This window comes from Rhinatrema bivittatum, chromosome 1 (genome assembly GCF_901001135.1).
Source record: "Rhinatrema bivittatum chromosome 1, aRhiBiv1.1, whole genome shotgun sequence".
NCBI classification, from domain to species: domain Eukaryota; kingdom Metazoa; phylum Chordata; class Amphibia; order Gymnophiona; family Rhinatrematidae; genus Rhinatrema; species Rhinatrema bivittatum.
In genome coordinates, this window is record NC_042615.1 from 304,446 (window position 1) to 316,468 (window position 12,023).

A 12,023-nucleotide genomic window follows, 5' to 3' on the forward strand; every position below is an offset into this window, starting at 1 on the left:
CCCTGTACTGTGTTTTGTTGGTGTGTGATGTAAACAGGACAAATTCTCCTGTGGAAGAGAGAGGGGAACTAAACTATCCCTCCTTATACATGGAGGTGACTACATGGGTTTTTCCCCTTTCCTTGTTCTTCCTGGTTTGTTTGTTTTTTCTCTCTTTTTGGGAGTGGGGCTAGAGCTGCCTTGCTTTACAGAAGCGACTGCTGTGCTCCCAAACCAGGACATTGGGTGAAGACGAACCAAGATGCTACTGGTCCCCCGACATCTATCTGCCGACAGACACCGCTGCTCCCCAGAGACCCTTCTGACAGACCGCCCCGCATGCTAACCAGATTGCTGCTGCTTTATTGTGAGACATTATCTGAAACTTCCTCTTGTGCCCCGTGTTTACACAGCACGGGCATCTGCACCTAAAGGAGAGAGATGACAGCTAGGGCAAGAGCTTCATGGAAGCAGCAGATCTCATCACGCAAGTCTCCTTCTTACCACGGTGACCTCATCTCCTTGGATGGACACATCATGTCTCCGGAAATGGGAAAGAGCAACTATCGCTGCTATACTTGCTGCATCAATAATGTTTCCTTCGTGGTTCAATAAGTGAAGATCCACACGGACTTGCCACACCTGAAGCACAAAAAGAGATGAGCCTTAAGTTTTGTTTTGTTTAAATAATGTAAGTTTTATTGTGTTATGTGCAGAAAAGAAAATTGGTTCTTACCTGTTAATTTTCGTTCCTGTAGCACCACGGATCAGTCCAGACTCCTGGGTTTAGTCATCCCTGCCAGCAGGTGGAGACAGAGAAAGTTTCACCGACACTGCTTCATTTAAAGGAATATTTGTGTCTGGTTGATGGTTTCCTAGCTGCTATGATAATTCTCTGGATATCTGCTGAAAATGTTAAGGTTTGTAAAGCCTCGTGTTCAACATCCAGGCCGTCAGGTGAAGGGAGGAGTGAAGAAGGTGCAGAAGAGATCGAGTAAGAAAAGGGAAGTGATTATCCCCTTGTACAGGTCCTTGGTGAGACCTCACCTGGAGTATTGTGTTCAGTTCTGGAGACCGTATCTCCGAAGAGACAGAGACAAGATGGAGGCGGTCCAGAGAAGGGTGACCAAAAAGGTGGAAGGTCTTCATCAAATGACTTATGAGGAGAGATTGAAGAATCTAAACATGTACACCCTGGAGGAAAGGAGGAGCAGAGGTGATATGATACAGACTTTCAGATACTTGAAAGGTTTTAATGATCCAATGACAACGACAAACCTTTTCCATAGGAAAAAAATCAGCAGAACCAGGGGTCACGATTTGAAGCTCCAGGGAGGAAGATTCAGAACCAATGTCAGGAAGTATTTCTTCACGGAGAGGGTGGTGGATGCCTGGAATGCCCTTCCGAAGGAAGTGGTGAAGACCAGAACTGTGAAGGACTTCAAAGGGGCGTGGGATAAACACTGTGGATCCATAAAATCAAGAGGCCGTCAATAAAGAGTGGGTGGCTCGCCAGAATGACGGCTACTGCCTGGAGATAATACCCTTATTCAATAAACATACACATGGTTACTGTGACTCCAACATCACTCTAAGCTACAACAGCAAGAGGAAATGTGGAATAAAGGATTCGCACTCACAAAGTGGGGAGTAGCTGGCTTGTTACGGCGGTTACTACCCCAAACCAAATAAGCCTGATACTTCACTTTCAATGCATATCCAGCATAGCTCTCTGCTTCAACGACAGGGGAGAAGAAAAACTGATACTTCACGCATATCCAGCATAGCTCTCTGCTTCAACGGCAGGGGAGAAGAAAAACTGATACTTCACGCATATCCAGCATAGCTCCCTGCTTCAACAGCAGGGGAGAAGAAAAACTGATACTTCACGCATAGCTCTCTGCTTCAACGGCAGGGGAGAAGAAAAACTGATACTTCACGCATATCCAGCATAGCTCTCTGCTTCAACAGCAGGGGAGAAGAAAAAAGGATTCGCACTCACAAAGCGGGGAGTAGCTGGCTTGTTACGGCGGTTACTACCCCAAACCAAATAAGCCTGATACTTCACTTTCAATGCATATCCTGCTTCAACCGCAGGGGAGAAGAAAAACTGATACTTCACGCATATCCAGTATAGCTCTCTGCTTCAACGGCAGGGGAGAAGAAAAACTGATACTACACGCATATCCAGCATAGCTCCCTGCTTCAACGGCAGGGGAGAAGAAAAACAACCAATAAGGGCTGAATAACACAGTCTGGGTAAAACAAATAAGCATGGGTGTAGCTTGCTTATTGCGGCGGTTACTTCCCCTACTTCCCCTACTACCCATAACTAATCAAGCTTGATATTTCACTTGGTTGCAGCTCCATCACTGCTCTCTACATTAATGGTGGGGGTGGAAGGGAAATAGAACCAAAGAGCTAAGAGAAACAGATAAGTATGAGAAAAAAATGTGAAGCTTGCTGGGCAGACTGGATGGGCCGTTTGGTCTTCTTCTGCCGTCATTTCTATGTTTCTATGTTTCCCTCCTGAGTCAGGAGATCTGGGTTTTGACCGAGATCTAAGGGATCGGTCTCGGAGTACTGCACCAGATAAGCAAACCAGGGTTGTCTCAGCCACGCGAGTGCTATGAGTATCATACAAGCTTTGTCCGTATCATTTTTTGAACTAATCTTTAATGAGAGGAAGCGGAGGAAACACAAAGGAGACCTGTTGACCACGACATTACGAAGGCATCTTGTGTTATCTGAGACGGCATGGGTAAACAGAACAAAACTGAGGAACCTTCCGATTTCGTTCTGTGGCAAATAGATCTATCCAAGGCCGACCCCAATATAGAGAGATTTCATCTGCTACTCATGGATTGAGAGACCATATGTGGGGATGAAACTGTCTGCTGAGTCGGTCGGCTAAGGTGTTCGCTTTTCCCGGTAAGTATGTGGCTCTCAAGGTTATTGATTTGTTGAGGGCCCATTCCCAGATCCATACTGTCTCTCTGCAGAGAACCCAGGAACCTGACCCTCCCTGCTTGTTTACATAAAACATGGTAACTTGATTGTCTGTGTGAATCATGACAGTATGACCTCATAGGAGACATGTAAAGGTCATTAAGGCATATCTCATGGTCCTGAGTTCCAAAAGATTTATTTGGTAAGCAAGTTCATCTTTCAACCATTGACCCTGTGTCTTGTAATGGAGTAGATGCGCTCCCCAACCCTGAGTGGAAGCGTTTGTGGTTAATGAGCGTGTGGTTAGATCTCGAAGAGGTGATCACATGGTTCCAGTTTTAACCACCAATGAATGTCCTTCTTCATGAAATTGGATATGGTTATCTGAGTGGACATTGGTTGAAGATATTGGGTCCATTGTGCTTTTAGTCCCCACTATAGACTGTGCATGTGAAGATGAGTGTGAGATTCTACATGGATAGCTGCTGCCATGTGACCTGGCAATACTAGTACTTGACAGGCCATGATCCTTGAATTGAGGAGCAAGTCCATGCAGAACTGATGAAGATGATCGATCCATTCTTGGGGAAGGAAGGCTCGAGATTGCATAGAGTCTATTCTGGCTCCTACAAATTGCAAAATCTGAGTCGGTTTGAGTACCAATTTCTTGTAGTTGATGAGGAATCCCAAGGACTCCAGGCAGCAGATTGTAGATTCTAGATGGTGACACAGAGACGTTTGGTCAGGGGAAACTATCAACCAATCGTCCCGATAAGGAAATAGGCAGATCCCCTGACATCTTAGGTGAGCCACAGTCACAGCCAGACACTTGGTAAAGACTCTAGGAGCCGAGGTTAGACCAATTGGTAGTGTCTGGAATTCAATTGGAAGCACAGGAATCGCCAAAAGAGAGGTGTAGTGGAATGTGGGTGTAAGCATCCTTGAGGTCTAGCGAGCACATCCAATCGTTCTCCTGAATGAAAGAGAGTATTAGTTTGAGGGAAGTCATCTTGAATTTCTCTTTCTGAAGATATTTGTTTAAGGAACGTAGATCCAAAACTGGGTGGAGACCCCTTTAGTGTTTGGGAATAAGAAAGTATTGGGAGTAGTAACCCATATCTATCTGGTGCTTGGGCACCACTTGAATGGTCTTTTGATGTAAAAGGGCATGTATCTCCAGTTCCAGAAGAGGTGACAGAAGAATCCTTGAACCGGGTTATAAGTCGTGGAAGAGGAAGATGGGATAGGAAATTCAGGCGATAACCCATGTAGATAATCTGAAGGACCCATTGGTCCAAGGTGATATGACTCCATTGCGTGGCAAAGGATGATATCCTGCCCCCCACTGGAAGATGAGGTTGTTGCTCGGCGCTCTTTAAAAACATAGAAACATAGAAACATAGAAATGACGGCAGAAGAAGACCGAATGGCCCATCCAGTCTGCCCAGCAAGCTTCACACATTTTTTCTCTCATACTTATCTGTTTCTCTTAGCTTTTTGTTCTATTCCCCTTCCACCCCCACCATTAATGTAGAGAGCAGTGATGGAGCTGCATCCAAGTGAAATATCTAGCTTGATTAGTTAGGGGTAGTAGGAGTAGTAACCGCCATGATAAGCAAGCTACACCCATGCTTATTTGTTTTACCTAGACTATGTTGTACAGCCCTTGTTGGTTGTTTTTTCTTCTCCCCTGCCGTTGAAGCAGGGAGCTATGCTGGATATGCGTGAAGTATCAGTTTTTTTCTCCCCTGCTGTTGAAGCAGAGAGCCATGCTGGATATGCATTGAAAGTGAAGTATCAGGCACATTTGGTTTGGGGTAGTAACCGCCGTAACAAGCCAGCTACTCCCCGCTTTGTGAGTGCGAACCCTTTTTCTTCTCCCTTGCCGTTGAAGCAGAGAGCTCTGCTGGATGTGTGAAGTATCAGTTATTCTTCTCCCCTGTCATTGAAGCAGAGAGCTATGCTGTATATGCATTGAAAGTGAAGTATCAGGCATATTTGGTTTGGGGTAGTAACCGCCGTAACAAGCCAGCTACTCCCCTCTTTGTGAGTGCAAATCCTTTTTTCCATTTCCTCTTGCTGTTGAAGCTTAGAGCGATGTTGGAGTCACAGTAAGCATGTGTATGTTTATTGAATAAAAAGACGATGGTTTATTGAATAAAAAGACGATGGAGTTTTTTGAAGTGAGGGATGGGATGGCTTATTGAATAAAAAGACGATGGAGTTTTTTGAAGTGAGGGATGGGATGGCTTTTGTTGTTTTCTATCCCTTGGATGGTTTCTAGATGGAGCTGGTTGAGTCTGGGTAAATGGCTGCTGGAATGGTTGAAACTGCTGTGGTCTGTAAGCTGGAAAATATTTGTATAGTTTCTGCTGGTTACAGTATGGTTTCCTGTACTGATGATAGTAGTGTCTTGAAGAGTGAGAGTCGGAAACTGTTGAAAGAGACTGAACAGCTACATTCTATTCTTTTAATTGGACCACCGTATCCTTAAGCTTCTCACCGAACAAGTTGTCTGGAAAGCATGGAAGATTGGCTAGCTTCTTGTGTACATCTTCTCTGATCAAGCTAGAGCGGAGCCAGGTCGTTCAACTGGCCGCTGTAGCATTAGCTGATGTTCGGGAGGAAGTTTCAAAGGATTCATATACTGCCCTGAGGAGGTGGCGAACACCTTCCTGCAGGTCATAGAATGGCTGAGGTGTAACCAGCTGGCCTGATTCAGAGTGTAAAAATTGCTTCAGCAGTTGTAAGGTCTCAGAGGTACTGCACCATATAAAATTGGTGCTGTTGAATTCTTGATGTTAATATAGCACTCTGAAAAATGTTCTTGGCATAATCGTCTAGGATTTTGTGCTCTTGTTGAGCGGGCAGAGGTCTAAGATTGGGTGAAGATGCCCTGTTCATTTCGGGATGAGGAAGTATTGGGAATAGAATCCCTTGCAAGCTAGCATTGATGGAATTCTTCATATGGTATTTTGCGCTAATAGCTTCCTTGCTTCCTGATGGAGCTGCGAGAAGCAAGAGGTCTCTCGCAGAGGTGGAGCTAGATGAGGGAGTACTGGGATAGATGCAAAGTTTAGATGGTAGCCGAATCAGATGATGTTTAGGACCCAGTGATCCGATGTTATTTTGGACTATGCTGTTTGGTGTAAAGAGACCCTGCCCCCAGCTGTCATTTGTGGCTGGGGCTTGGCTGGTTCTAAAAACCTCGCTGTTTTTTTGGTGTCAGTTGCTTTCTGAATCTGAGGCCTTCTTTTGCGCTGGCATCCTCTTTGTTGAGGTTGTTGGTTCGCGCTTTGACAGTATTGGCTGTATTGTTTGCGTGGCCGCTTATGGAAATACTGCTTTTAGCATTGTGAACACCACCTCCTATTAGATGACTGTTGGTCTGTAGGCAAAGTCTGAGATTGTACGACCACATTTTACTCTTATCTGAGCTAACGTTTCCTTTAACTTGTCACCAAACAAGTTAAATTCAATACAGGGGAGGGTCAACAAGCTTTTCGTGAATGTCCTCCCTGATTGCACTTGCTCTCAGCCATGCCATACGTCAAGCTGCTATGGAGGTTACAGATGTTTAGATGTCATCTCAAACACCTTGTAAACTGCTCTTAAGAGGTATCTTATGCTTTCTTTAAATCCTGAAGTGGCTGTGGTATTATTTGCTCTCCAGATTCAGAGCATAAAGGTTTTAGCTGTTGGACGCATTCATACATATATTCTACTATGTAAAACTGATGTTGCTTGATTTATAATGTTATGGAAAGTCTTTCGGTCGAATTCATTTAAAATTTTGTTATCTTTTCCTGGTGGTGTACTAGCATGAAGTTTTATCTTCTTTGCCTTTTCGTTGCCAACTCTACCATGACTGATGTATAGATAACTGTACTAGGCCATAAAACTGCAAATTTTTCAGGCGAAAACTGAGGTCAAGTTTCCTGGCCACTGCAAAATTGGACTGTGGGGACTCACATGATTTCTGTAGCACCCCATCCAGAACAGCGTGGGAAGGCAACACCAAAGACTCAGTTGGAAAATCCAAGATCTTAAGGATGCCAAAGACCTCTTTCCATGGGTCCAGCAATTTCCTTACTTTAATATTTGAAACAGTTCCCATCTTTTCCATGATCTTTGAATAGGATATTTATTTTATTTATTTATTTAAATTCTTTTAATATACCGGTGCTCAAGAACAAGTCTTATCGTACCGGTTTAAATCAAACCAGGGTAAAACCATAAATAATAGAAGTGAAAGTTACAATAAACGGGGAGAGGATAGGTCCTCTGGTGGAGATGAGGACTGCAGTGGCTCTTGTGGTTCATCTGAAGGTAGCCCTGTAGAAGAGGATGGTGATAATGCTGGGGAGTGACCCTCTCCCAAGGAGGGTGGAGGGTCCGGCTCCTCAATTCTAACAGGCAAGTTGTCGTCCGAGGCCGTGCATTTTGGACTGTGTTCCGATGGAGGTGATTTCGGTCATGGGCGTGTCAAGGTGTGCTTCAAAGGTCAGAGAGGGCACCAGAAGATGCAGGGCTGAGGACAGACCCTTTATTATTATGGTAATCTGATTCATAGCCTGTTTTGATTTTGCATGTAGAGACAATGGTGGAGCTGTTGGTAGGGGAACCCTGCACTTCACTGGGGAAACACTTGGCTCATGGGTGGATTCTTGGAGATGGAATTGTCGCTTTAAGAATGTTACCCAGAGGTGAATGGAACAGCCTAAGCTGTAACGGCTCTACAACTCCTCCTGCAAATATGGCTGTCTGTGTTTTCTGGCTGACAGTTCAGACAAGCCGGAACAGATTTCGAGATCGCTTTGAGAAGACCCCATGGAGATTGTGGATCGGGGTCTAGTAGGAGATGATAATGGGTCATGGGAGAAAGTCTGTAGAATCTGTTCTATATCTCCCATGTGTTCTCAGTGCGCACTTTTGGTGGAATGTATTGAGGGTGTCAATTCGCCATTTGGTGACTGTCATTTGTGAGAGGACCACTCATTTTGGTGAAGGCTTGTGGACAATGCTTCGTGTGTTGACTCCCTTGGGCCGATGCTACTTTTGTATACGAAGTGCATCAGTTGGCCGCCTGCTCTCTGATGCAGTGAGCTGCGATGCACTGTGTCTTGACTTGCTATCTCTTGGTGCGTTGTCCTTTGAACAGCCACATCAGGGAACGTCTCCTTTTGATGTGTTATGTCATACCGCGTCAGTCTTCGACGCGTCGCATCGTGGTGTATTTCCGCTTGACGCGTTGCATTGTGGAATGCCAGAGTTCGGTGCTTCGAGTCATGCCACTTCACCCTTCAATGCATTGCGATGCATCTGTTTTTGAGGAGTCACTCCATGGGACATTGTCTCTCAATGCGTCGCGTCATGGTGTGCCTTGTGTTGACGCATTGAGTCACAAATATCGCCCAACGATAGTGCATGTGTAGGTTTAGTATGCTTTCGTGTTTGTTCTGAAACATTAATATGTGGTTTTTGGGCGTACTGATCCATGGGTTTTGCCGTTTTGATTGAGGCTGTACCCGGGTATTCCAACGATGTCCTTATCGTTTTCTCTGCATGATGCATCTCCGGTCCCAGTGAAGAGTGCACTGAGTGGCACGATGATGGCGCATAACTGTGGGACACCGATCTTACCCCCGTCTCCCGGAGCTTGATTATTTTCGCTGCTCTATGGCATTGGGCTCTTGGCAACATTCTACCACAGTGGGAGCAGGTTGCCTGATTGTTCTCCAGGCCTAGGCAGATGTAACAATAGTTGCGTTGTCAGCTGCAGACATTGTGTGTCTGTACTGACAGTATTTGAATTCTGGTGCCTTCTTCGACATCATTGTAGGTTCGCTTTTGCGAGAAAAGTTGAAGAAAAAACAGAGACTGAGGAGAGGAGAAGATCCTTATCTGCACTGTGACACAGATGAAAAAAAAGACTGAGGTGTCCTGAGCGGGACAATCATGCGAGAAAAGCCGCACATAAGCAGAGCGACAGCTCTGTTACTAGGAGAAGATTCCAACCTGCACCATCAGGATGATGTCACCCAAGAAAGTATGGCTAATGCAGCCTACTTATCAATGGAAAAAAGCTGTTAGCTTGTTACAGGAAACACTGGCAGGCCGATGTCAGCTTAGGACTCTATATAAGATGACCTCAGCAAACCAGTCATTCACAGCCTCCATCTGCTGGTAGGGGAGCATAACCTATTTGACTGGACTGGTCTGGCAGGGCAAAAAGAAAATAAAAATTTGAAACAGCATAGATATGGAAAAAACACACACTAGCTGAAAATGAAATTTGCTTCCCCAGCATACAACGTATAAGCAAGATAGAGGTAAACAAATAATCAATTTGATTAATCCTTAAAACATGACTAAAATACAATTTATTCCTAATAATGCATACACAAAAGTTAAATACAAGCTGACAATGTATATACATTATTGTGAATAAACCGTATTTTAAAGTCAAGTGTTAAGGATTATTAAAATTGATTATATGCTTACCTCTATCTTGTTTATACGAACAGCATAGATACACCAAAAGGGGTAAATAATATGAAAGAGGAATTTAAAAAACTTGGGAAAATGGTCAAAAATTCCAAAAATGCAAAAATCATGCATGTATGATGTAGAAATTTAATGGAGAAATTACTTACCTGATAATTTCGCTTTCCTTAGTGTAGACAGATGGACTCAGGACCAATGGGTATAGTGTACTCCTGATAACAGTTAGAGACAGATCAGATTTCAATCTGATGTCAGCCCTAGTACATATACCCCTGCAGGAAGTACAGCTCTTCAGTATTCTCCTCGAAAAGCATAGTGGATATATGTATGACTGAATAATTTGAATAACTTGATTAACTTTATAACTTGGTTAACTTGATTAATTTGAACTGGTTGAATTGGCTATAGCTGAAGACCGTCAGTGCCCTCAACCGAGAAACGACGACACTCGGTAGGGTGGGTGTCCTAAATGAATGCAAGCATGGCTTACCCGTGAATCACTCATTCCTGGGGATGTCCCCCGAGAATTCCATGAGTAACGGCAACCGTGGTTGGGATGCTGAGTCCATCTGTCTACATTAAGGAAAACGAAATTATCAGGTAAGTAATTTCTCCATTTCCTAGCGTGTAGCAGATGACTCAGGACCAATGGGATGTATAAAAGCTACTCTCGAACCGGGTGGGAGGCTGCCCGTGACCCACTTAGTACTGCCCTTGCAAATGATGTGTCCTCCCGAACCTGAACATCCAGGCGGTAAAACCTGGAGAAGGTGTGGATGGAGGACCATGTCGCCGCCCTGCAGATTTCGGCGGGTGACAGCATCTTGGTTTCCGCCCAGGACACTGCCTGAGCTCTAGTAGAATGGGCCTTGACCTGAGAGGCGGTGGTTTGCCTACTTCTACGTAGGCTGCCTTGATGACTTCTTTGATCCAGCAGGCTATGGTTGCTCGCGAGGCCACTTCCCCCTTGTTTCTTCCCACTGAGAAGGACGAATAAATGGTCTGTCTTTTGTACGGATTCTGACCTTTCCAGGTATCGGACTAGGAGCCTGCCGACGTTGAGATGGCGTAGACTTCAAGCCTCTTCCGAATTCTTATGCTCATCTGGCGATGGTAGTGAGATGGTTTGGTTGATATGGAAGTGAAACACCACTTTGGGGAGGAACGACGGAACTGTGCGTAACTGGATGGTTCCTGGGGTGAGTCTGAGGAACGGCTCCCGGCAGGACAGTGCTTATAGCTCGGATATACGACAAGCTGAACAGACTGCCAGCAGGAAGGCTGTCTTCGTTAATAGTCGGAGAGACAGGCTGCGGAGAGGTCTGAAGGAGGTTCCTGCTAGGAAATCTAGGACCAGGTTGAGGTTCCAAAGAGGCACCGGCCACTTTAGGGGTGATCGGATGTGCTTGACTCCTTTCAGGAAGCGGGAGACATCCGGGTGAGAGGCTATGCTGCCGCTCTCGCTCTTGATTCCTTAGCATGACAATGCGACCACCTATACCTTGATGGAGTTGAGGGTCAATCCCTTCTGTAGGCCGTTCTGTAGGAATTCCAAAATCACAGGAATTTTGACTGAGCGTGGTATGATGTCATGGTCCTCGCACCAGGCTTCGAATACTCTCCAAATCCTTATGTATGTTAGGGATGTGGAGAACTTGCGTGCTCAGAGTAGGGTGTCAATTACTGCCCCCAAGTATCCTCTCCTCCTTAGGCGAGTCCTCTCAATGGCCAGACCGTAAGAGAGAATTGAGCTGGATGCTCGTGGAGGATCGGGCCCTGTTGGAGCACGTCTCTGTGTGGAGGTAGCAGCAGGGGGTTCCCTGCCAGCAGACTTCGCATGTCTGCATACCACGGTCTTCTTGGCCAGTCTGGGGCCACTAGAAGGACTGGTCCCCTGTGGTGTTCTATCTTGTGGATGATCGCCCCCAATAGGGGCCACGGTGGGAAGGCATATAACAGAGTCTCCTGTGGCCAGGTCTGTACCAGGGCATCGATTCCCTGGGACTGGGGTTCCCGCTTGCAGCTGAAGAAACTGGGTACGTGGGCGTTGGACCCGTTTGCCAGGAGGTACATGGTTGGTGTTCCCCAACGGTTCACTATCAATTGGAATGCTGCGCTTGACAGTTTCCATTCTCCTGAATCTAAACTTTCTCTGCTGAGGCAGTCCGCCGCGACATTGTCTTTCCCGGCAATGTGGACGGCCGAGATCTCTTGACGATTCACTTCCGCCCATGACATTAGGAGGTCTATATCCAGAGACACCCGTTGGCTTCCGGTTCCTCCCTGACGATTGATATAGGACACTGTTGTGGTGTTGTCCGACATTATTCTGACCGCTTTTCCTCGGAGTCTGTGACCAAACCTTAGGCAGGCTAGTCTGACTGCCCGGGCTTCTAGGCAATTGATGTTCCATCCCGACTCTTCTTCGTTCCATTGCCCTTGGGCGGTTAGCTCCTGGCAGTGTGCTCCCCATCCTCGTAGGCTGGCATCCGTGGTGAGTAGGATCCAGGTTGGAGAGGATAGTCTCGTTCCCTGGCTCAGATGGGCTTCTTGTAGCCACCATTGTAGTTGGGCCCGAACTCTGTCCA

At 45.8% G+C, this 12,023-nt stretch overlaps 1 protein-coding gene across 1 annotated transcript in view; it reads right to left on the minus strand.

The window, feature by feature from the left end:
* The window catches only part of EXOSC9 (exosome component 9), a 75,228-nt gene that overhangs the window by 43,523 nt on the left and 19,682 nt on the right, over positions 1–12,023 (minus strand). The window contains 1 exon segment of the mRNA XM_029592958.1: positions 484–621. Coding sequence (XP_029448818.1) covers positions 484–621 — 138 coding nt within the window.